Source organism: Colletotrichum godetiae (genome assembly GCF_030913485.1).
Source record: "Colletotrichum godetiae strain CBS 193.32 chromosome Unknown BDP55scaffold_15, whole genome shotgun sequence".
NCBI classification, from domain to species: domain Eukaryota; kingdom Fungi; phylum Ascomycota; class Sordariomycetes; order Glomerellales; family Glomerellaceae; genus Colletotrichum; species Colletotrichum godetiae.
In genome coordinates, this window is record NW_026851263.1 from 320,906 (window position 1) to 344,314 (window position 23,409).

The 23,409-nt window shown below is 52.3% G+C and overlaps 10 protein-coding genes across 10 annotated transcripts; 7 read left to right on the forward strand and 3 right to left on the reverse strand.

The window, feature by feature from the left end:
- Positions 1–1,302: 1,302 nt before the first annotated feature.
- BDP55DRAFT_692877 (Sodium:neurotransmitter symporter family protein) lies at positions 1,303–3,451 on the forward strand (the record flags this gene model as incomplete). Its single annotated transcript, XM_060577172.1, has 3 exons — positions 1,303–2,091; positions 2,149–2,937; positions 2,996–3,451. 3 exons carry the CDS (start codon positions 1,303–1,305, stop codon positions 3,449–3,451), a joined length of 2,034 nt encoding a protein of 677 aa, XP_060431077.1.
- Positions 3,452–3,776: 325 nt separating this feature from the next.
- On the forward strand, positions 3,777–6,038 carry BDP55DRAFT_703219 (uncharacterized protein; the record flags this gene model as incomplete). The annotated part of the gene is made up of 4 exons (XM_060577954.1): positions 3,777–4,481; positions 4,534–5,017; positions 5,071–5,828; positions 5,893–6,038. Exons 1-4 carry the CDS (start codon positions 4,025–4,027, stop codon positions 6,036–6,038), a joined length of 1,845 nt encoding a protein of 614 aa, XP_060431078.1. The 5' UTR covers positions 3,777–4,024.
- Positions 6,039–6,673: 635 nt separating this feature from the next.
- On the reverse strand, positions 6,674–7,174 carry BDP55DRAFT_630580 (uncharacterized protein; the record flags this gene model as incomplete). Its single annotated transcript, XM_060572167.1, has 1 exon — positions 6,674–7,174. One exon carries the CDS (start codon positions 7,172–7,174, stop codon positions 6,674–6,676), a length of 501 nt encoding a protein of 166 aa, XP_060431079.1.
- A 322-nt stretch (positions 7,175–7,496) lies between these two features.
- Positions 7,497–8,076, forward strand: BDP55DRAFT_630581 (HHE domain-containing protein; the record flags this gene model as incomplete). The annotated part of the gene is made up of 2 exons (XM_060572168.1): positions 7,497–7,727; positions 7,792–8,076. 2 exons carry the CDS (start codon positions 7,497–7,499, stop codon positions 8,074–8,076), a joined length of 516 nt encoding a protein of 171 aa, XP_060431080.1.
- A 1,034-nt stretch (positions 8,077–9,110) lies between these two features.
- On the forward strand, positions 9,111–9,728 carry BDP55DRAFT_630582 (uncharacterized protein; the record flags this gene model as incomplete). The annotated part of the gene is made up of 1 exon (XM_060572169.1): positions 9,111–9,728. One exon carries the CDS (start codon positions 9,111–9,113, stop codon positions 9,726–9,728), a length of 618 nt encoding a protein of 205 aa, XP_060431081.1.
- A 676-nt stretch (positions 9,729–10,404) lies between these two features.
- BDP55DRAFT_714229 (family 61 glycosyl hydrolase) lies at positions 10,405–11,181 on the forward strand (the record flags this gene model as incomplete). The annotated part of the gene is made up of 2 exons (XM_060578263.1): positions 10,405–11,022; positions 11,095–11,181. The coding sequence occupies 2 exons, from the start codon at positions 10,405–10,407 to the stop codon at positions 11,179–11,181; spliced, it is 705 nt and encodes a 234-aa protein (XP_060431082.1).
- Positions 11,182–11,472: 291 nt separating this feature from the next.
- Positions 11,473–12,672, reverse strand: BDP55DRAFT_692880 (uncharacterized protein; the record flags this gene model as incomplete). Its single annotated transcript, XM_060577173.1, has 1 exon — positions 11,473–12,672. The coding sequence occupies one exon, from the start codon at positions 12,670–12,672 to the stop codon at positions 11,473–11,475; it is 1,200 nt and encodes a 399-aa protein (XP_060431083.1).
- Positions 12,673–13,009: 337 nt separating this feature from the next.
- On the reverse strand, positions 13,010–15,775 carry BDP55DRAFT_92176 (glycoside hydrolase family 74 protein). The gene is made up of 3 exons (XM_060581317.1): positions 15,229–15,775; positions 14,977–15,173; positions 13,010–14,896 (listed from the first exon to the last, which is right to left on the reverse strand). The coding sequence occupies exons 1-3, from the start codon at positions 15,546–15,548 to the stop codon at positions 13,119–13,121; spliced, it is 2,295 nt and encodes a 764-aa protein (XP_060431084.1). The 5' UTR covers positions 15,549–15,775; the 3' UTR covers positions 13,010–13,118.
- A 2,607-nt stretch (positions 15,776–18,382) lies between these two features.
- On the forward strand, positions 18,383–20,328 carry BDP55DRAFT_630586 (GMC oxidoreductase; the record flags this gene model as incomplete). Its single annotated transcript, XM_060572170.1, has 2 exons — positions 18,383–18,804; positions 18,867–20,328. 2 exons carry the CDS (start codon positions 18,383–18,385, stop codon positions 20,326–20,328), a joined length of 1,884 nt encoding a protein of 627 aa, XP_060431085.1.
- Positions 20,329–21,234: 906 nt separating this feature from the next.
- On the forward strand, positions 21,235–23,237 carry BDP55DRAFT_659967 (amine oxidase). Its single transcript, XM_060574581.1, has 2 exons — positions 21,235–21,723; positions 21,778–23,237. The coding sequence occupies exons 1-2, from the start codon at positions 21,526–21,528 to the stop codon at positions 22,996–22,998; spliced, it is 1,419 nt and encodes a 472-aa protein (XP_060431086.1). The 5' UTR covers positions 21,235–21,525; the 3' UTR covers positions 22,999–23,237.
- Positions 23,238–23,409: the final 172 nt, after the last annotated feature.

Below are 23,409 nucleotides of genomic sequence, written 5' to 3' on the forward strand. Positions count from 1 at the left end.
GGTTCAATACCCAAGGGCATCAAATTTATCCCTACTTATGAGTCCGCGAAGTTTAGCATGGAATATTCATGGCGGGGTTTGTGAAGAAGTGCATCGAAGCTAAGACCGCTGCACTGCAGTAATGCCTGCTTGACAGGTTGACACAAGCGCGAATAACTCTAAAGCCACTTCAAGCGCAGGATGGATCATGGCCGGGATCATCACTGGTCACCGGGTTTTGCAGCGCATCCATCAAATTTGTGTCAATGTAGCCATCTCTGGCTGAAAGCATGGCTCGCTTTGGGCTCCCAGTCATAAGCAAGTGACGCAGTCGAGCTGGGCCTAATCCGAGTACCTAGTCTCTGGACAGTAGTCACAGTTGAACGGCAGCTTTCAATGATTACCTTAGGCTATGAGTGAGTGAGTGAGACATCATTCTCCGCATCACGGCTTCTTTAAGCCTCTCATTTGTCTCTAGATTCGGTCGTCTATCATCCCACGTCAGGGTCTCACGACGCGGCCAGCCGTACCACAAACCAACAGCATGTTTTCCCTTGCCAATCTGTATGTCAGACTGGGACGCCGCATAGTGGAGGCAATTGTGTCATTCCGCTCCGTTGATTCGACGGAACGACGCCCTTGGCTCCGTCCTCGGTCTTGGCCGGACGGATACCGGTGCCTCTCGCACCCCCTAGGGCCTTGTCGCCAAGTCCGCCGAGCCTTGGGAGACTGGGATGAAGTCGCGTCTCCGCCCCCAGCTCCCACCCGCGATGCCACGACAAACGGCTGATGGAGGATTCGCTAAATCTCTTGTCCTATGTAATTCCAAGATCTTTTGACGATTATCCACTTACCACGGCGCGCAGCGCGTGTGAGTGGTCTCTTGTGAACTCCACGAGGCGTGGACAGAAAAGCAAGATTGCGTGCTTGTTCGGAACGCCTCTTGCGGCCGGCGCAAAAAGTAAAAGTTCTGCAGTCCAGCCGGGTCACGCCAAATATTTCTCGAACTCAATAAAAAGAAGAGCATCAACGAGAGGTATGGTACGTACCAAGGCAGCGAGAAACCTTTCTTCCAGTCCTCTCTCCTGCTTTCCACTTGCTCGCTTCTTCTCCACCTTAGACCACCCGAGGCGATCTCTCTCGTCTCTCAAGGTATCATCATCCAGAGCCATTCGCACCTCATACTTTACTTAAGGCTCACATGTGGAAGGCCCAATCTGCAGCCTCGATAATACCACATTCTCGCCGAGCGATCTCCGGCTCCTGTTGTCGGACCGGACCGGATCTGGGTCACTTTCGGGCTGCAAGCATCGACACATGGTGATGGACGTGCTCAAGAAAGTCGGGGGCTGGTTTGCTCCTCCGCCGAACAAAGCGGAAGACGGCCGTGATGCGTGGCCTTCAAGGGCCTCCTTTCTTCTAGCCTCTATGGGTGGCTGTGCCGGAATGGGCAACCTCCTACGGTACCCATCTCAGGTGTACAACAATCACGGCCTGCAGTGGTACATCCCATACCTAATGGCGGTGTTCATTGTGGCCATCCCGGTCCTCGTACTTGAGATTGCGATTGGACAGGCCTACCGCGGTGGTAGTGTTGTGGCATACGCAAATGTCAATCAGAGACTGAAAGGATTGGGACTGTCGTTGATCTACGTTGGATTCGTTGTCACGCCCTATTTTGTCGTCAATTTGGCGTGGATTATGAGCTACTTCCGCCACTCATTCACAAGTCCGCTACCATGGACTAACGAGCCCGATTACTTCTTCAACCGAAAGGTTGTTGCTAATGTTGACCCGATCGAGGGCAATCTCACAGCAGATGGTACCAGCGTCTTGAACTACACCGAGTACCCCGGTACCGCCCTGCTGGGAGAGACGACCGGGTGGGCAGCCTTCACCTTTTTTCTCATGTACATCTCCATTTTCCGCGGTGTTGGACTTACTGGTCGCGTCGTATATTTCACGATGGGCTTGCCTATCGTCGTCACCATTGTCTTGATTGGCAGGTCCGTGTCTCTGGAGAACGCTGGCGAAGGCGTGAAGCTTTACTTCGCAACATGGAGAGGTGATCAACTAGCGCGAGGCCAGGTCTGGCAAACAGCTTGCGGCCAGGTAGGATCTCCCTCCCATACTTTCTAGGAAATGATTAACTGACTAGAATATCTAAAGGTCTTCTTCAGTACTGGAGTGGGTTTCGGCTACTTCACGTCCTACGCCTCGTACAACCGCCAGTACTCAAACGCTGTCATGGATTCCATCTTGATTGTTTGCAGCAATGTGTTATTCGAAAACATCGCTGCTTTTGCTGTCTTCGGCGTCGTCGGGTATCTCGGCATGCGTCCCGACCCAGAGAACCCCATTGGAGGCTTCAGCGTCGGCTTCCTCACCTTGCCTCAAGCAGTGGCTGAAATGCCTGGTGCCAACTTCTGGGCTGTAGCACTGTTCTTCACACTCATGGTTCTCGGATACAGTTCAGCGTTCGCGATGTTGGACGCCATCGTCACACTGGTCATGGACACGGGCATCAAAGCCAGTCGGCCTATTGTGGTCACGTCTCTGACCATCATGTCTTTTCTTATGTGTCTTCCATACTGCACGGAGTTCGGCTACTACCTCCTGACTGGCATCGACCGGTGGACAAACGATGTCGCATTGGTTTTCGTCGTCTTCGCCGAATGCATTTCTTCGACGAGCGTTTACCGTTGCAAGGATGTCATCGGGCAAGTCGGCAAGCCAGCTTTCGTCATTTACAATACATGCTACATCCTCGCCATGGTTCTGGGAGTAGCTATTGCCCATGCTGTACACCCCGGTGCTGGAGCTGGCGTTGGATTTGGTATTTTCATCGGCGGAAGTATCGCCTCAGTTGTCTTCGGCAAGACCCCTGACTCTCTGCCGCCAAGGTTCTGGGGCAAAAATGCTCTCATCAGCAAGTTCTGGTATCTGGCCTTCTACTCTGTAAGTCCTTACTCACGCTTCTCAATGGGATGGGGCTCAGTCTAACAATGCCGCCCAGGGAAACCAACTTCGCAGAGACCTCAACGTGGTCATAGGAAGCGGAAAGAACTGGAATATTCCGATTTTCTGGCCTGTACTACTCCGTTACATCTCGGGGCCAATCTTGGCCATTGTCTACGGCTTCTCTTACCCGTCATTCTACGAACTACGATACGATCCCTTGCACATCCTTGGCTTTGCTGTCGGCCACGTCGCCCTAATCTTGATCTTGGCCGGCTTCATAGTGCCGCGCTGGTTCAACGTCTTCATACCAGCGCATCGTCAAAACGAAGGAAAGATGGCCTATGCACCAAATGTCACCATCGGTGCAGACGAGGCTCAGGCTATTGCGGCTGGGACCATGGAGCAAGGAAACTCGCAAACTCACTCGCATTCGGACGAAGGCGTTGGCCGAAAGGAGTCGCCTACCAACGAAGGCCTCATCACAGGAGATGAAAAGAAAACTGCCTTATGAGGCAGCCATGGTACTTAACTTGACAGGGCATACACTTTGGAGGAGCAGCCGTCATGTTCTCCGGAGAATAATATAGATCACGTAAAATTGCAATCATCTTAGTATTTAGAATAATAGCATCTCATCACTGTGTTGTTATTGGCAAACAGGTTAAATTCCTAAGTTGTTGTGCATTTCCTGGCAGGCCTATAGGCAACGTCAGCTGGTTGCAATCTCGTGTGAATCCAAGCACAGTACATGCATCATGTACCTCGATCAACCAGACCACCTCGAAGTCTGGCCTAATTGACTCAGGAATCTTGAATCGAAATTCATGGTAACAATAGTCGATCGGCGCTCGGGGCACATTAAAACATCTGAAAAGCCGGACAAGCCGAGGTTTGTCGCACTTCATGCGGAGGTGACACGGCTGGACGGTGCGGGGAGGACGGCTAAATGACTCCAGCTGGGACCGTGAGAGTCTCATAATCAATACTAGTATCATCTCTAATAACGGAAGTAACTGTGTGATCTACGAGTTGAAATCTCTTTGAATCATAATCTCACTTGTTTGTAATTCAACCAAAATTCATCATGCCTCTCAGGACTAACCTTCCGGGCCATCTCGCATCTCGCGCCAATGAAACAGCGCGCATAGCGTCGGCGTCCGGATCTGCAGCGGATAGACGCCATGGGCTTGCTGAACTCGCTCGAGATGAAGACATCCAGTACATTGTCGGCGACTGGATGTCAGAGTACAACATGACATCAAGGGGCGTCGCGAAAGCGACTGACCCAATAAACTCATCCGAATTTGAACCGTCGTTCCTCGAGGCGATCGAGCCTGCGCTGCAATACGTAGATGCCAAGCGGATCAAGCTTGCTGTCAATGCCGGCGCAAGCGACACGAAGAAGTTACACGACGTCCTGGTTCACATGATTAGCGAAAAGGGCTTGAAGCTCAAAGTTGCGTGGATTGAAGGCGACGAGGTGATTGATGTAGTTCGAAAGGGGCTTACGTCCGGAGAAGGATTTAAGAACCTGACGACAGGTAACAAAGCGGCCAATGCCGTGTCTTGCTAGATTAGTGCTGACCCGCCCAGGTGAAAATATCAAGGACTGGCCCTACGAACCCGTCTATGCTCAGGCGTACCTGGGCTGCTGGGGTATTGTTGAGGCCTTCAAGCAAGGGGCTCACATCGTCTTGTGCGGTCGTGTCGCTGATGCTTCGCCAACAATTGCTTGCGCAGCATACCACCATGGTTGGAAGCGCGATGACTATTCGCAGCTAGCCCACGCGCTCGTTGCAGGTCACTTCATCGAATGCACCACCTATGTGACGGGCGGAAACTTCTCTGGGTTCAAAGACTTGCCTGGTATATCTGTCGAAATTGGATTTCCAATTGCCAAAGTTGAGGCAACTGGAGAGTTTACCGTCTTCAAGCAAGCTCGAACGGGAGGCATGGTCACCTTGGAGACGTGCAAAGCTCAACTCCTGTATGAGATACAGGGCCCCTACTACTACAACTCGGATGTTGCGGCTATCCTAGACAACATCAAGATGACGCAGGTGGGAGAGAATCAAGTGTATGCCTACATCGCGTGACAGGTAGGGAGAGCATCTACTGACATCGGAGCAGACGAGTCTTTAACGTCGGCAGTATGAAACCTCCTCCGACTACAAAGGTTGGGATTACAGCCAAGGGCGGATACCAAGCCGAAGCACATTATTTCCTATGCGGCCTCGACATCAAAGAGAAGGCGGCGCTATTTGAGCGTCAGCTTCGCCATGTCCTTGACGAGAAGTCGTTCTCGTGTCTCAACTTTAGCACGAATGGCTCTTGTCCAGAGAACCCCACGAACCAGGATGCAGCAACAGTCGACCTTCGCATCTTTGCACAAGCGCGGGAACAAGCAACGTTATCGCCATTGAAGTTCCTGAAACCAATCGTGGATAACATCATGCAAAGTTACCCAGGTGCAACTTTCCACCTAGACACGCGACAGGCAATTCCAAAGGAATACCATGAGTACTGGGTTAGTATCGTACCCCAGAACGCAATAAAGCACGTGTGCCATTTGCCGTGGAAAAGTCAAGAGGTCGACATTGAACCCCCGCAAGATACGGTGGGCTTTTTGTACGACCAGCCGACGTATGAGACCAAAAGCCCGATCAATGTCACGACCTTGGGGCCAACGACAAGAGCCCCGCTTGGGTATGTCGTACATGCGCGGTCGGGTGACAAGGGATCAGACAGCAACGTTGGGTTCTTTGTGCGAAATGCCGACGAGTGGGATTGGCTGCGGTCGGTCTTGACGGTCGGCAAAGTTCGTGAATTGCTGGGAGAGGATGACAAGGGAAAGCCGGTTTTCCGATTTGAGCTTCCACATCTCCATGGTGAGTTCTCCTGTCCTGTGTAGAGGTTGGTCGCTGGTATTATGTTGGACTGACATGGCGATAGCTGTGCATTTCCTCTTGAAGGATCATCTCGACCGCGGGGTGTCTGCTAGCTCTTCTTACGATTTCTTGAGCAAGAACTTGGCAGAGTATCTAAGATGCAAGCAGATCGACATCCCGGACAGGTTCATGGCTCGCGGAAGGATTTGAGGGTAAAAGTTTCTGTACCCTTGAGAGGCAAATACGCCGGAAGAGATACTCGTAGGTACTTTTGTAATCCACGAATGGTTACACCGAGGATCTGCTGCGTCAGCGGTGGAAACGCGGGCCAATCTTTGACCGAAGTATGATTAGCCTCAGATGATGTGGCTGGGTGATGAGTTGGTACCCTACAGGAGCAAGAGTCGTGGTAAAGCGAATCATGCAAGGAGAGAAAACAGCCGTGCTCGTTGATTCTTTTGCCTTGGGTTCGAGTATTCTCAGGAATGGCCTACCCCGCGAAAAAGCCTAATAATTTGGCTTTGGTTGACGCGTGCCCTCTTCGCCGTTTGAATGCTGGGGTCGTGCTAGCCTGCAAAAGGTGCCTCTTGTCTAAGACATTTCCCCAGTAAAACGAAGCCCAGTCACTATGATCAAAGAGACTTTGGAAGTCCCTTCTCAAAGTCGGATAACTCGCACAGGACGCAGCTAAAGTCGCGTTCCTTGCATGATGGCTGGGTTAGATAAGGATGGCTGACGTATGCCCACGGCCACAACAATTGTCAGAAATACCGGCTTTACCTTGATCCGTTTGCTCATCCATTCTGAGTCCATTTTCTCTTTTCCTATTGACATGAACTTAAAGCTTAGGATGAAAGCCCACGTGGCACAGTCTGACGGCCGACGCGGCGCGCCAGGGATCTAAGTCTTAGCATTCGGAACCGGCTTGCGGTGACGCGATGATGATAGAGTGGCGGACCAGAAAAACAGGGCTGAGGCCCAAGGAACGCTGTCATGATTTCCAAACAAATCACCGTCCGGGGATTCACTACCGGATGCGTGGCCCACCATGCCGGAATAGGCAGTTCTGGATGCTGGTCAGCCATCCTTGGGGGCGGAATCCTGAACCCAACCCAACCGCCGGACAACTCACTCCATGAATCCACGTCTCCCGGAGCGGCTGCTCCACTTCGCGCCGGGAGCTCGGGGGCTCGATTCATGCGTCCCACTGATCCCCTTTGCTTCTCGGGATGCTGCAGTCTGCAAGCCTCAGTGCTAAGCCACCAAGATGCTTTGACAGGACCCCTCCCTTGCTGTGCCTGGAGTGACAGCTTATCGGAGACCGCTTGGCAAGCTTGGGCAGACATGGCGGTGTCTGTCAGGTATCACATTGGGATCAGCCCTGGTGAGACGCCACGGCCATGAGTCTCCAAAACGTCATAATGTGGGTTTGCTTACTTACTTAGGCATGGGACTGTCCGCTCGCCAGTCACCCTTATGATCCTATTCAAAACCATACCTATCAAAGATCGCGAGGAAACAACCGTACCTATCTCCAATTGCAGTCCATCAGCACATGAAATTGAACACCCGGTCCATATTCTTTCGACAAGTTCCCTTTCATGCTTCGAAGTAATCAGCTACAATACTCTTCATCTTTAACCTTCAGGCCCACCAAAAGCCAACAACATGACGAAACTCAGCGACGCGATCAAGGATGACCATCGGAAAATCGAGCAGGCCTATCGATACATCCTCACATCAACCACATTGGAAGATAAAATCCGATGGAGGAACGAGCTCAGTCTCGAGCTCGCACGACATTGCATCAGCGAGGAAAATGTCCTTCTTCCCATCCTCACAGAGCGATTGTTTGATGGCGAGTCCCGCAGCGCCCGGAATCACACAGACCGCGAATGCGTAAGTCTTCAATTCAAGTTACATCCACGCGGAGATTAAACAACACGCTGACCAGTTATCTTAGTTGAAGGAAAAGATTTGCCGCCTCCAAGCGATTCCAGTCGACCACGACAGCTTTGAAACCGAGTTGAAGGCACTCTGGGTCGACATGCAAGCCCACGTTCGCGATACCGATAACCAGGACGTAGCTCGACTAGAAGAGTGCCTCACCATGACCGAATCTGAGGAGCTAGCGAGACAGTTTCGGCTCACGATGTCCATGGCGCCGACGCGGAGTAACCCCTCGCCTGACCGTGGACCCCCTTCTCAGCAGATCACGGACTTCCTTGCCACCAAAATTGGGCCTTGAATGCGGATGACCTGAATTTGTGGGGTTCGTGAGGAGGGAATTCTGGGGAAGCATGGATGAGACGTCTGATGATATACGATTTTATGACGAAGGAAGACCCTAGTGTTTACGGTAGATATGGATCATTACGGTTCTCCCAGTATGAAAGTCGCACCCAATACAATGGTTTGCATTCTAATACTCTGAGTACGTGTTCTCTCTAGCACAAAAACACACGATGAGATGAGCCTAAAGCCGACCGGCCCGGGCCCGAGGATCTCCGGGTGGGGCCGATCAGTATCCACCACGGCGAGTTTGCCCCGACATTTTGCTGTCACTTTCACGTCATAAAGCCGAGACTTGCAGCAAAATACTCCAGGGTCGCAGCTATCCCTCTTTTACCTGAAAAGTCGCAGGCTATTTGCGTTCCCTTATTGAACAAGTATTTCTGCTTGTGTAGTCACAATGGGTTTTAGGCACCAGCAACCAGAAATTTGTGCTCACCCGGAGTCAACTCCGTTGGAATTACTGACCCAACCAAAACACGACGAGTGCCACAACCTGTTTGATCCATGATTGATCAGGAATCAGATTCTGGCAAGGCACACCTAATCCGAAGTCTCCGTTGCGCCTGCAACCCAAAGTAATCCAAAAACCTGATTCAGCTCTACGTCGCTGGCAGTAAACACATGCAAGTTCATCACATCGGGGAGGACTTGCTCCACTTAATCACCACACCATGATTGAACCTGAGTCAAAGAAACACCTTCTAGCAGGCTGATTGGGAGTGTTGTGCATCCAGCCAAGAACCTTACATCAGAGTCCCTTCATATGCAGCATTGAGGAGCGAGTCTCCTATTCCCCGCAAGATTTTCGGTGACCGGCAAGATAAACGGGTACGTAATGCCCTTGGCCTGCTGAGTTGTTGGATTGCGACGCGTTATTTAAGCTCGCTCCCTAATGAAAACCCCTTCAACGCCTATGGAGCTTTGATTTACAAACCCTGAAAGCCTGCGATATCACGTTTTCCTCGCCTAGTACCTCGGACACTCAGAATGTCATACAACAAATACGATCTTCGGGATGAATACCCATCACGCCGCCGGCACCACTCACCAACGTACTCCGACCTAAGCGTGGAGAGTCCAGAGTACAGCCCAACAAGAGACGCCGGTGCCGTTCGCGTCGCACAGAAACACTACGAATCTCCCGACCGCAGAGGTCGTGTCGAAGTGTACGAAGAAGACCGATACAGACCCAGGAATCGAGACTACTACTACGAAGAAAGGCGCCCGCGGTCGCGACCCAGATCCGAGGTCTACCACTCCGACCGCAGCCACCACAGTCACAGACATGGATCTGGACATGGAGACCATCGCCACCATAGCCACATACACAGCAGAAGCAAGCGGAGGCATTCCACCTCCGGGCCCAATTGGGGCCAGGCCGCCGTTGCAGCTGCTAGTGCCGGTATCATTGAGGCTGGACTAGCGCGGCATGATAGGGACCGGACTGCGAGAGTCATGACGGCGGCGGCGGGAGCAGGGGCGATTGATGCCGTCGCTGGAAAGCATGGAGAGAAGCCGCACAGGACTTGGGAGAATGTTGTTGGAAGCACAGTGGGTGGGTTGGTCGTTGATCGGATGGCTCATGGTTCGGGACGGCGGCATTGAGTCCACCGCGAGGTATGGGATAGCGATTATATCAAAGAGTGATAGATTTCCTTTGACAACGATTTCCATAACACTGTGTACATGCAACACTTGTTCAAGCATTACTAGACTGTATCAAGTTGAAAGTTCTTTCTGCGACACATATTCTTCACCCCGTCTTCGGAACGTGTCCCGAATTCCCAGCTCACGATCTTGATACTCCGCAACCAGCCAGCCTGCCATCCATGTCGGTAAGACCAACAAGAGGTCCTCCCATTTAATTCCTGCCGGTGGGTGGCTACATTATTGGCTAGAGCATCACTTATTCGGTACCAAGGGCGGCTCGATACAACACAATCGCCAAGCGATTCGCGGAGGATAAATGAGCTTAATCTAAATGCCGGATGAACTGGCCCCGCCAAGCTAGCATTGGCACCTTATTCCATTGTCAGTCTCACTTAGCGACGCAATCTGTACTTGCCACCACCTCCTGACCTTCCCCTCGTGGGATATCGGAAGGGCTTGCCCCGTGCTCGACGGCCTGGAACGTCGCTTTAGTTAAGGGCCGTAGTTGACAAGAGCACTGCGGTCACCGCAAATCCGACATAAAATGACTGGTGACCTCCTTTGCTCAGGATTCGTGTTGATATCGTTGGGGTAGTCGACGCTGTAATCAACGCAATATCAACTTCACAACATGAAGCTTCTCAGTCTCCTCGCTGCCGCCGGTCTCTGCCAGGCCCACACTATCTTCGTCTCTCTCGAGGCCGATGGCGTGAACAGCGGCGTCTCCCAAGGTATCCGTACTCCCGAGTACGATGGTCCTCAGACCGATGTCACATCCCAGTACATCGCTTGCAACGGTGACCCGAACCCGACAAAGTCAACCGACAAAGTTATCACCGTCACGGCCGGATCTACAGTGACGGCCGTCTGGCGCCACACCCTGACCAGCGGACCCGAGGATGTCATGGACGCCAGTCACAAAGGACCGACTCTTGCCTATATGAAGAAGGTGACCGATGCCAAGACTGATGCCGGCACTGGCGCGGGTTGGTTCAAGATCCAAGAGGATGGTCTGAGCAGCGGTGTCTGGGGAACGGAGCGCGTCATTGGCAATGCTGGGAAGCAGGCTATTACTATTCCCAAGTGCATTGCCAATGGACAGTACCTTCTCAGAGCTGAGATGATTGCCTTGCACGGCGCCAGCTCCTACCCGGGAGCGCAGTTGTACATGGAGTGTGCTCAGATCAATGTCGTTGGTGGGACTGCGGCCAAGAGCCCTTCGACTGTCAGCTTCCCTGGTGCCTACAAGGTATGTTTAATGATAAATCGAGATTTTTGGAGTGATATAAAAGTGTAAAAGACTTACTGACTATTGTTACAGGGATCTGATCCCGGCATCACCATCAACATCTACTACCCCGTAGTCACAAACTACACGATTCCAGGACCGGCCAAGTTTGCTTGCTAAGTCCAAAGATGTTCTCTTATTAGTGGATATGGTGCGTTAGCATTATCTGCGGTATAGATGAACTCTTCATCAAACCGTCGCGGGCCGGATGGGAATCATGTTCATGTACATATTATCTGAGGAAATCAAGCTCATTTGTACAAAGTGCGAAGCTTTTACGTTCCCCGCAAACATGTTGTTACTTGTACGAGTCGTGCCTTATTGTAGTCGTTTGGTGAAAAACACAGTCTTCACTCTGTCGGAGTTTGACGATGAAGACCGCGTAGTTAAAGGATAAATTTCGCTACTCTTCTAACACCAGGCATAGTGCTCATTGTTGGTCAGAACCAGAGCCTTCTCTAATCCCAGACCTTCGCCGTCCTCGAACCACAGTACACTCGCAATGCTATGAGTCTGCCTTTCAACAACGACAGGATTTAGGTCGCTTTGGTCAAGAAGGCTCTTGACCATGGGGGACGGATCCCATAGTTGCACTTGGTCCAGACGCCAATCCGCCGCTTCTACCTGAGCAGCTTGCATGACAGCCTTCAGCGCCGCTGCCTGCTCCGCGGACTGTTCCATGGGTGCTGTGAAGTTTCCCTCGCGTGTCTTGTTCGCAGTCTCATCGCCCTCTACCACAAGGCGGAGAATGTGAAGTACATTTGGGTCGTCTGTATCCTCGCCGCTATGGTAATCTGGGTGCGTATAGTAGCGACGAACCCAAATAGCCCAAACCTGTTTCCCAGGCACTCCAGCTATTGCTCCCTTTGTCGCTGCCTTTTTGCGGAAGATGTGTTTAGTGGCGAAGTCTTCTTTGCGGATGTGCCATAACATGTGATCCAAGTCTGGTAGAATGATCACTCGGTTCCGTGACACACTGGGCATGGCCATGTCGTCTCGTATCATTGTCTCGTCTCTGGAACATAGACCTTCTAGGTCTGACTCAAAGACCAATTGCGAAGTCGTAGGACTCTCCATCTTTGCAGACGGCAACACCAGATGCTTGTTGACTGAGTGCGGTGTCCAGCCTAACCTGGTATAGTACTCCTTCCCTATGTCCGAGTGTGGGACACTCCCAAAGATCTGGCCGTTCTCGGACTGCCAACCGCGTAGGACTTTCGCTAGCTCCCTCATGTGACGAGCTGCGTAGCCACGGCCACGAAACTCTTCTGGACAGAAGACACTAGCGATTCCATGAACGATACCCTCTGTTATGTTTCCCATATTATCGCTCAAGAGAGATCGTTTGCGGAAACTTTCGCATGAGCAAAGAATATCTCGCTCGTTTGGCAGCCGACTCTTGTCAACGAGAACCCATGTAGTCATGCCACCATTTCTTGCAAGTGGAACCGTCATAAGGTACGCAGACTCGAGGATATATAAAGGCGTGGTCAGAGAATCTTTCCATGAGTCTGCCGTGTTTACCCAAATCTGGAGGCATTCTTCGGGCGTAGGATAGTCGAGTTGAAGATCAGAGGAGGAGGAGCTAGGAGTTGCGACCTTTGAATCCATACATGCACCTGCTAAATGAGACATGATTTGTCCTAACAAACGCTGCGGCGGATTGACGTTCGATTTGAAGCAATTTGATTGATGTCGTTGGAAGCGTTATTTAGTGCTCTAAACTGGAGTGTCCCCAACGCTACAGCGCCTGAAAACCCTACACAACCTCGTCCCCCTGTATATTGTATTATTGTAGAGGTACTCTGGATCGTTAAGAGCTACTGTAGTGATTGTCAGCAACCCATTAGCTACACACCGCGCGGCATTTCAAGCGGCAAGCATGTCACATCAGCGCAAGCAGACATGTAAGGGTTTTTGGCGTATCACTTGATGTCGACAAGGCGGTCGGGAATTTGAAATGTTTTGAAATTTACCAGTCTATTTACAGGGACTGACTTCTAAACTAGTTCTACAGATGAATCGAATCGGGGTTTTCACACACAAACTCCCCGCCCTCAGTGGCGGTGGGGAGCTCTTCCAAGACGCATGGGCTTGCTGCGAGCGTGCCTTCTAGCATGCGCAGCAGCCGGGGCCGCAGTAGAGTTAGAGACAGGGCACGAGGTGTGCATGACACCGCGGCCGTTGGTACCAACATAGACAACGTTGGCCTCGTTGGCCGAACCAACAAGAGCAGCGCCGTCAAGAGCGCCGAAGCTGTAGGTACCCTGGAGGTCGACCCACGAAGCACCGAGATCGGCGCTGGCGTAGAGCTTCTTGCCGTCGGCGCCCTCGCCAAAGACGTACAGGTTCCAGGCGCTGCCTTCACCCTTGCCGACGGAGACTGCGTGGGCGTTGGTAGGGCCGGGGATGGAGGAGAAGGTCTTGCCGAAGTCAGTGCTGTGGAAGACGCCCGAGTCGGTGGAGACGAAGAGTTCGCCGGCCGTGGTGGGGTGGACGGCGATGGAGCGGATCTCGGTGACGTTGCCGAGAGGCGCCTCGGTGAAGGTGGCGGCGCCGTCGGTGGATACGTAAAAAGTCGACTTGGAGCCGGCGTAGAAGACGTCGTTGTTCTTCTTGTCGCTGGCGATGACGCTGCTCGTAGGGAGAGTGCTGTTCTCGGGCTTGCCTGCGTTGCGGATGACCTGGACACCGACACTCTTGGAAGACCAGAGAATGACGTCGGCATCGGCAGAGTAGGCGACGGAGCCGTCGGTGATGGTGTTGCCGGTGGAGTTCACGACGGACCACGTCTCACCGCCGTCGGTGCTGAGGGCTAGCTGGGGCGAGTCGGTAGCCTTGCCGATGCGAGCAACCTTGTTCGGGCTGTTTCCGGCAAAGTCAACATCGACACTGCTGGCCCACCAGGGGTTTGTCCAGGCGGATTGAGGGGCCTTGTCAACATCGGCGGCGGTCTTATAGGTGAAGCCGTTGTTGTCAAGAGTAGCGAAGAAGAGTTCGGGGCCATCAGCGGCACTGGCCAAGGCACCGACGGCCATCTCCTCAATACCGGAAGCAAGACTCTCGATAGTGATGGTCTTGTTCTTGTCCCAGTTGGTCAGGTCGTTGCTTCCGTACAGGGTGAGGCCGGTGCCGTAGAAGAACTTGTCGCTGTTGGTGGGGTCAATGGAGAGGGACTCGATCATCCAGCCAAGCTTCTTGGTATCGATATCAAGGAAGTTGGTCTCGATCCAGGGGGCGTTGGGCGCGGTGATGGTGTACTGCGGCGCGACCTTGCCATCGGCTCCCCAGTTCCAGATTCTCTTCCAGGTTGCGCCGGAGTCGGTGGAGCGGAAGAGGATCGCGTCGGGGTACCAGCTGTTCAGAGTAGCGACAACGATCGTTCCGGGCTTCTGCATATCGACGCCGAGTCCACCAAAGCCGTAGTAGAGATCGCTACCAGTGGTAGGGGTGATGTCGGTCCATTTGCTGGAGGTCAGGTCGTACTTCCAGACACCACCCTGGGTGCCATCGTAGGGGCCAGTTCCATCGGAGTAGGTGAAGTAAATGACCTTCTCGGCGGGCTGAACAATAGCCTTGTGGGGGAAGAACTTCTTGGGCTGGCCATCGACAGGGCCCCAGGTGGCACCGGCGTCAGTGCTGACGTAGACGGACGCAGTGGTGTTGTCGGCCGTTCCAACAAAGATTCTCGAGGTCGCGCCGTTAACAACATCGGAGGTCTCGTCAAAGGTGACGAACGTCAGACCTTGAAGGTCACCGTTGTATGCATCGCTCTCGGCGCCGGGGCGGAAGGTACCGACGGCCTCGAACGTAGAGACCTTGGAGAAAGTCGCACCTAATCAATTACACTCTGTCAGAAATCTGAATCGCGTGGGAGAAAGGGGCGGTGCTGCTCATGGTTGGAATTCTGCTCACCGGCGTCTGTGCTCTTCCACAAACCGTTGCCGCTGCGGGCACCAAAGAAGATAATCTCCGAGTTCTTGGGGTCGACGGCCAACCGCTCACCGGTTCCGCGGCCGGGCATGTTGCCGCCGACCTTGAAGGGAAGCGTGGTGGTCTCCCAAGTCTCGCCCTTGTCGGAGCTTCGCGCAAATGTTCCGTTCTTGGGATCCCTATCGTGATTTAGCTGCGTTGCCGGGTGCAAACTCATGCAACAGCAGTGCTTACCAGTCGTTGGTGTACATGCCAGTAGCAATGTAGACCTTGTTAGCATCCTGTGCGTCAACCGCGAGAGCGTCGATGCCCCATCTGTTCCAGTTGTCGTTATCGGCAAATCCGTTGGCATCGGTGATGGGAGTCCACGAGTCGTCGGCGTTCAGTCTATAGAGACCTCCAATGTCGGTGCGTGCGTATGCGACTCCCTTCTCGGTCGGGTGGAAAACGATAGACGGCACGAAGCCGCCGCCGCCTCCGGTGTGGACATTCTTCCACGAGCAAGCGGCGCGGACGGACGCCGCTGCCGCCAAAAGAAGGCCTGCGCTTCTCATAATTGGATGATGTGGGCTAGGTCACTCGAAACTTGAAAGAATGGTGAATCGTAGATGGACCAGCCAGGTGAAAAGAATGTTTGATTGGTAGGAAATGAGTGAATGTCGCGAAAAGCGAACGTGGTGAGAAAAAGAGAGTAACTGAATCAAAAGATAGACAGGCAGGCAAAAGGCACGAGAATGCTCCATTGAGGGGAGCTTCAACTATTTACATCACTACTAGTTTTCCCCCTTCGGCTCGGTCAAGACAGCCATACTTGGTTAGTAAACAGGATACACGAGCCGAACAGGCGCAAACTTCCTTCTTCGTGATGCACTACTAGGGGCAAAGCTTCTGGAATAGATTGAAGGCATCTCCACGAAAGTTTAAACGCAAGAAAGTTGTGGGCAGAATGCCGAAACCGAGGTGATTAACGCGGCCCGCCCGATTCACCCAGCAATCAGAAGTAGACGGTTACAGCAAGATGACATGGTTGTCGACCCCATCAGCAACCCAATAATCCACCAGTAACTGATCAGTTTGGCGCAGAATGAGGTAAAGTGAGGCAATTAGCCTATAACACGTGAGGACATGCCATCCCGGAGGTTGAAAAGGGTTGAAAATCTTAGCCAATTGTGCAATGTTTGCGCTGTGCTAGTGTGTCAAGTTGAGCTGGAGCTCCTTGGTACCTTTTATTAAGGGGTCAATGGGACGAACCCAGCTCGTCGGTTTTCAGATGTTAGCGAGCTGTATCCCTGTGCCCTTCGAGGCGAAGCTCGACACAATTACCTTAGGTAAGCGGATTTTTGAGTCTTTCCACTACGGAAAGAAGAGTCAGTTGCCTTTAGCGGCTCAAAGTGGTAGTTGTCTGATTAATTATCGGACACTTACTCGAAACTTGAGCAGATTTTCTACAAAAGCTCACTTTGCATCTCAACTCAAGAGTGAGGGGCCTTCGCGAAGGCAAAGACTTACGAGACTGAACTGGTCTAACTCATAGTCCCGTAGAACTTAGCCGAGCTGCCAAGATGGGACAGTAGCTCCTTACAGGCGTGAGGTTGAAAGACCTCAATAGCCAGACTACATCCGAACTCGGAGACTATTGAGCAGTCTTTCGATGATTCAGATCAAACATCGGATCAACTTGCAACATTTAGACTCTCGTGATCGTTGTGGCCGCGGATTCTAAGAGGTCTAGCCCGTACGTGATCGATCAGCAGCGAGAACCCACAGTTTGGTCAGCCCCAGCGCACCAGACCACGTACGGATGCTAGGATGCATCATTAGCTCAAATCGTAATCAACAGCTTACTACGTAGTGTACAGCGAAGACTTTTGTCTCCCAACTGCGGACCGACGACTTCACCAAACCGAGACTTTCAATGTACTTACTGACAGGTAGGTGACGATCTTTAGTGCTGGTCAGCTATTCCGAGAATTATCCAGGTAGGTACAGTAGGTCGCGACGTCTCTATACTTCAGGAGATCATTCCTAGACTCTGACTCTACTGGGGCATTTTAAAGAACCGAGGTCGGCATTGTCGTACGCCATTGCATGACGTTCCCATGGAACATCATTTTCGAACTGTTGCGTTCCATGACTTTCGCGACTCTACTGGCCCCAGAAGCACCGGAAAATAAAAAAGAATTGAAACAAGAGCAGCGCCAACGCTCAACTCAGTTTCCATTCATCCTCCATCAATGAAGCAACACCATGCTCATGTCGACCAATGTATGCGTGGGGCGTGATCCTGAGTAGGGCAGCATTGGTGACTCGATGCAACGAGACTATGTATTCATGAGTAAGTAATAGGCTAAGCTTTCTGTCACTAAGTACTTTCCCATGATAGTAGCTCACGCGCTTGGGTCTACCACTGGGCAGGTTCTAGCAACTGACTATTTGGGCATTCTTTCGACGTTGAGCGGAATCGACGCTAGACAAGATGATCACCGATTTGATATCTTGATCCACCTACACATCTAGCAACTGAACTTTACAGGTTGAGTAGATCATGAAACAAACCAGCTTGGTGCCTCTACTCGATTAAGTCCAGGGAGGCGGCTTTCTGTCTGCGGCCTCCTCACCAAAGTAAGCTAGGAACGAATCGTTGACATCATGAGGCCTCCTAAACTGGGCTAAATTCACAACGGCACGTCGGCAACAGACTCCCAAATGCCAAATTGGGCCTACAGGTCGTCGTCCTGAAGTCTGTCGTCGAGCTACCGCATGCGTCTAGGCCGTCAAGGTTCAGACGAGCGACCCTTTGAACTTGATCCAAGTCTCCCCTGAGCGGGCAGTCAAAAGTCAAATTCTGGCTAGCGTCACGTTTTTACCCCCGCAAGCTCCCGTTGCCCACGTTTCCGTGCCTGGAGATCATGGGAAAACAATTTTCTTGACCAATCCGACCAAACTTCCTTGTCCACGAAAAGGGTCCAAGCAGCAAGCCGCTGTCTGACCAGAACAACCTAAGAACGGTGGTCATCGGTGTAGGCCCGGATTTATGCGGTGGTGCGGTCTGTTCACGCGCTAATGCAAACAAACTTAGCCAGGAACGCAATAGACTATGTCTAGCGCGGGCAAAAACGAGCAGGAATAGTCGCGATCTTCTAGCGCCCGCCTCCAGCCTAGCTCAACATGGAGTTTAGCTCTCGTAAACACTCGCGACAGGATCTATTCCGGGCAAAGCTCATAGGATCCCGGTGTGATGGAGATCGGATGGAGGAATCATGTCATTCAGTTATAAGTCTCTTGTCAATCCTATTGACTTCCGATTGTTCTCTACCAACCTCCAAGTCTCAAGGGTCGATAGTTCACTCTCTTTCACATCTACTATTTCTTATACTCTCCTTCCAAAATGCGTGTCACTTACGCCGTTTCCACGTTCGTTACTATACTGGGTTTGACCCATGCCGCCCCGGCCGACGAGGAGGCTCGATTCCACGCCGAGCATAAGCGCCAGCTCGGCACCAGCGCAGGAAGTCTTGGAAAGGATGCGACCTTCGACTATGTCATTGTCGGCGGTGGTACTGCCGGCCTTGTGATGGCCAACAGACTGAGCGCCAATCCCGATGTTACGGTAGCCGTGATTGAGGCCGGCACGTTCTACGAGGTCACCAACCTTCTCATCGGCCAGACACCCGCTGGAGATACTCTTTTCGCCGGTGCCAGTCCTCTTGACACGAACCCTTTAGTGGACTGGAACTTCATCACGCAGCCGCAAAGCGGTGCCAACAACCGCAAGATCCACTACGCTCGTGGCAAGTGTCTTGGTGGAAGGTGAGTCTTAGAATCCTCTACCATTTCTTTCGTTGTGAGAACAAATGCTAATGTAACCATAGTTCCGCTCGCAACTTCATGATCTACCAGCGTGGTACCAAGCAGTCCTACCAGAAGTGGGCAGATGCTATTGGCGATGATAGCTACACCTGGGACTCTCTTCTTCCCTACTTCAAGAAGAGCGTCAAGTTCACCCCTCCCGGCCCTACTCGCTTCCCCAACGCCAGCGCAGAGTACAACCTTGATGCTTTCGATGCCGCCGGAGGACCTCTCGACGTGTCCTATGCCAACTATGCTCAGCCTTTCAGCACTTACCTCGAGCCCTCCCTGAACGAGATCGGCATTCCCCAGGCTCAGGACTTCAACAGCGGTGAGCTCATGGGCGCTCAGTACTGCTCCGATACCATCCAGCCCAGCAACCAGCAGCGCGAGTCCAGTCAGACCTCGTTCCTAAACGCAGCCATCGGCCGCAAGAATCTCAAGGTGTACCAGCTGTCTTTGGCTAAGAAGATTCTCTTTGACAGCAACAAGAAGGCGACCGGTGTTGTTCTGACCTCCAATGCCGGCATCACTACCTACACCCTCAAGGCCAACAAGGAGGTCATTCTGTCCGCCGGTGCCTTCCAGAGCCCCCAGCTTCTCATGGTTTCCGGTGTCGGCCCCAAGGACCAGCTCAACAAGTTCAAGATTCCAATCGTCGCTGAGCGCCCTGGTGTCGGCCAGAACATGGAGGATCACGTCTTCTTCGGTCCCACGTGGCGCGTCAAGGTCCAGACTTTGACCCGTCTGGCCAACGACCTCATCTACACCGCTGCCCAGTTCGTCTTCGACTACTCAATCCGCAAGATTGGCCCCCTCACCAACCCCGTCTGCGACTTTCTCGGCTGGGAAAAGACCCCTCGTGACCTCATCTCATCTGATGCTGCTGCCGTCCTTGACAGCAACTTCCCTGCTGACTGGCCCGAGATTGAGTACCTCACTGCACCCGGCTACGTCGGTGACTTCGCCAACCTCCTCCTCACCCAGCCCAAGGACGGTTACCAGTATGCCACAATTCTCGGAGGTCTCGTTGCGCCCATGTCCAGGGGCACCGTCACCCTCGCCTCCGCCGATACAAAGGACCTGCCTCTCATCGACCCCAAGTGGCTCACCGATCCCACCGACGTTGCTGTTGCCGTCGCCACCTTCAAGCGTCTCCGCCAGGCCTTTGCTAGCAATGCCATGAAGCCCGTCTTGGCTGATAATAAGGAGTACTTCCCCGGTGCCAAGGTCGAGACCGATGCCCAGATTCTCCAGAACATTCGCAACACCGTCATGACCATCTGGCACGCCAGCTGCACGTGCCGCATGGGCAAGTCTGACGACCCCATGGCTGTCGTTGACAAGGATGCCAAGGTCATTGGCGTCAGTGGCCTGAGAGTTGTTGATGCTAGCAGTTTCGCTCTTCTGCCTCCTGGTCACCCTCAGAGCACTGTCTACGTCTTGGCCGAGAAGATCTCTGCCCAAATTCTGGCCGGTTACTAAATATTGAGTCAAGTTGCGTTCAGGAATAGGAGTTGAGGGGCTTGCATATAGATGAGATGATGTTTTATTTTTGAAACATACCACCATGTGTCACTGAACACTTTAATGTAATAGACGTTCTTCTTTGATTGAAGGCGAAGACCTTTCAAGTCTTATAATCAATTCCTTCAAACGTTACCATTTCACTGAGCACGTGGGTCGGCTACTTGAAGCCCTCAATCTCTTCAAACTCACCTCGTTGAAATTTGCCGCACAGAGGCTTTCTATGTCTGCAATGCCCCATGATCTGTAGGAACGCAACAGAACGGCAAGCTCAAGTCGTGGGGACCCCCTCCCTTGCCTCAATGAGTGGATGTATCTTGGCCAGTTTTGCCGAATCGTAGAAACATGCCCACTGGCGTGATCGCATCGTCCGACCAACAGACATATGTGGACTCTTGTTGCCGTTCATGTGGGTTGATGTTGGAGTCTTGCGCAATGGCTCTGTCATGTCAAAAATTGCACCATTCCGGTGATCTTGATTACCAATGATTGATTGATAGACGCCTGACATCTATCTTCACAGCCCGGAAGCTCGCCGCGTAGTAGGAGCACCCCTCTCTGCACCGCCTTTGCTTATCCTTCTTTGTTCTCTTTTCTGCAATGCCTGTCAGATCAAATTTCATGCTGCAACAAGCTCTTGCCCACGTCCACAACCTGGGGTGTCCCTAACTAAGCCATTATGCCTGTCAGCAATATTGAAGCAGGCTATGAGGGGCTGAGGCTTGGGTTTCCCGCAACGGATGCAGTGTCTCTGTTGGAGAGCACCACTTTCCAACTGAACCCTGTTATCTTGTTGGGCAACGGATATTCAGTCTCCCCATTTGAGATACCCAGCGAATAGTTCGCGGTGAACTTCCTGCACGTGGAATTAATCTACTACACTAAGCCGGGATCACCTCCGTGTTCTGCATCTCGAGTATCCAGATTTCGTGCTCGCAACGGCAGCACTTCCGAACGTCTGATGCGATAATGCGGCACAGTAAAATGGCACTTACTCATAAGAACTAAATAGTAACCTACGGGCACCGGTCTCCTGAGAACTTCCGTCGTAATTATCTACTCACCTCACATTGTCAATTTATCTTACCATCGGCAAAGGCGTTACATTTCGGTTGCTCTACATGACCGTCAATACTGCTGATATTAAAGGTCAAAATGCCATCTCTCATTGCAGCCTTTCTTGGCACTCTATCACTGGCGTCAGCAGGAATCTTACCGACTGGGAATAAGACAACCATCATCGAGAGAGATGTTGTAATTCTAGGTGGAGGTGCTTCCGGTGCTCATGCAGCCGTGAGGCTCCGTGAAGACTACAACAAGACAATTGTCATCGTAGAGAAACAGAACCGCATAGTAAGTCCATATCCACCGGACCTGTTGAGAAATATGGAGCTCACTGTCACTCAGGGTGGCCATGTCGCAACCTTCACGGATCCCGAGACAGGGAACTCATATGACTTTGGTGTCAATTCATACACAGATTACGACGGAGCCCGTGACTTCTTCGCCCGCTTCGACGTTCCCGTACAAACTCCAGCGAGACAGACATTGACGACCACATACGCCGACTTCAGCACGGGAAAAACCACCAACTACTCTTTGCCGGCTTCTGCGGACGCTACAGCTACCCTCAAAGCCTGGCTCGAGCAGTGTGAGAAGTACGAATCGTACATTATTCCCTCCTACGCAGACTTCCCAAACACGACCGTTGGGGTTCCTGAAGACCTGACTCTCAAATTCTCCGACTTTGTCGACAAGTACAATTTGCAGGCTGCTGTCCCTCGCATCTTTCAGACCACCGGCCTTGGACTGGGCAATATCGCCGACCAGATAACCCTTGATGTGATGCAGGCTTTCGGCGCACCCATCACCCGGTCGTTCTTGGGGACAGTCGGCTCCTTCGTGCCTGTATCCAGGCGAAATCAAGAGATCTACGATGCTATTGCAGACCTTCTCGGGGACGATGTCCTGTACTCATCTACAGCTATCAATACTTCCCGTACCGAAGACGGCGTCGAGGTTCTTGTCCGTGGTTCAGATAACAAGCAAACGCTGATTCGAGCTAAGAAGCTTCTCATCTCCTTCGAGCCTACGATTGCCAACTTCAACGGCATCGATATCAGCGACGAGGAGACAGCCGTCTTCTCAAGATGGGATTGGACTACCGTTTATGTCGGCGTCGTCTCTCACCCTTCTCTGCCCATCAGCTACTCACTCACGAACAACGTCCCCACCAACTGGATCTCCCTTCCCGAGACCTCCTTCGTCGGCCGCTTTGACTACCTCGGTGACGACAACTTTCGCGTGCTCATCACTGGCTCCTCCGACTACGATAGTACTCAGGCGCAAGCGCTGGTCAGGAAGTCGCTCAAGTTGCTAGCTGATGCGGGCACGATCCCGAGCCTCGGCACTGAGGAGCTCAATTTGAAGGCCTGGTCCGATCATGGCGCCATACATCTGCGTGTATCTGGCGCTGAGCTGGCAGCTGGTCACATCACCGAGCAGTACGCTCTTCAGGGCCAGAGGAGTACATACTACACGGGAGGTGCGTGGTCTGCGCAGTTCACCACCATTTTGTGGGAGTATAACAACCAATATCTCCTGCCAAAGCTGCTGGCGGAGTTCTAGGAGAGTAAATTGCTGCAGCAAGAGGGTAAGACATGAGGTAAAGGCACCCATCGTCTACAACTACCTTACCGATAATGGATGATAATGAATCAGACTAAAATTTAGAAGGCAAGGAGGCAAACCCATAGCCAACAAGTCTTTCCCGTGCTGAATGTCAAGAACTTCGAGGGTTGGTAGAGTTTATCTGATGCTGGTGGTTTCCACAATATGGTGAACCGAATCACTATCCTCTTTTATAAACTGCTTGTGAACCTTTTCCTTCCAAGCTGCACTCCTTAGTACGTCCATATACAAGGTCCGCAACACCCGCAAGCTCGCCTCTCACGACCCACCTGTCATCCGATGTGGACTCTCAATCAATTTCCAGGGTCGGAGACGAAGCTCCAACAGGATCGCATGCCGGGACTCTTC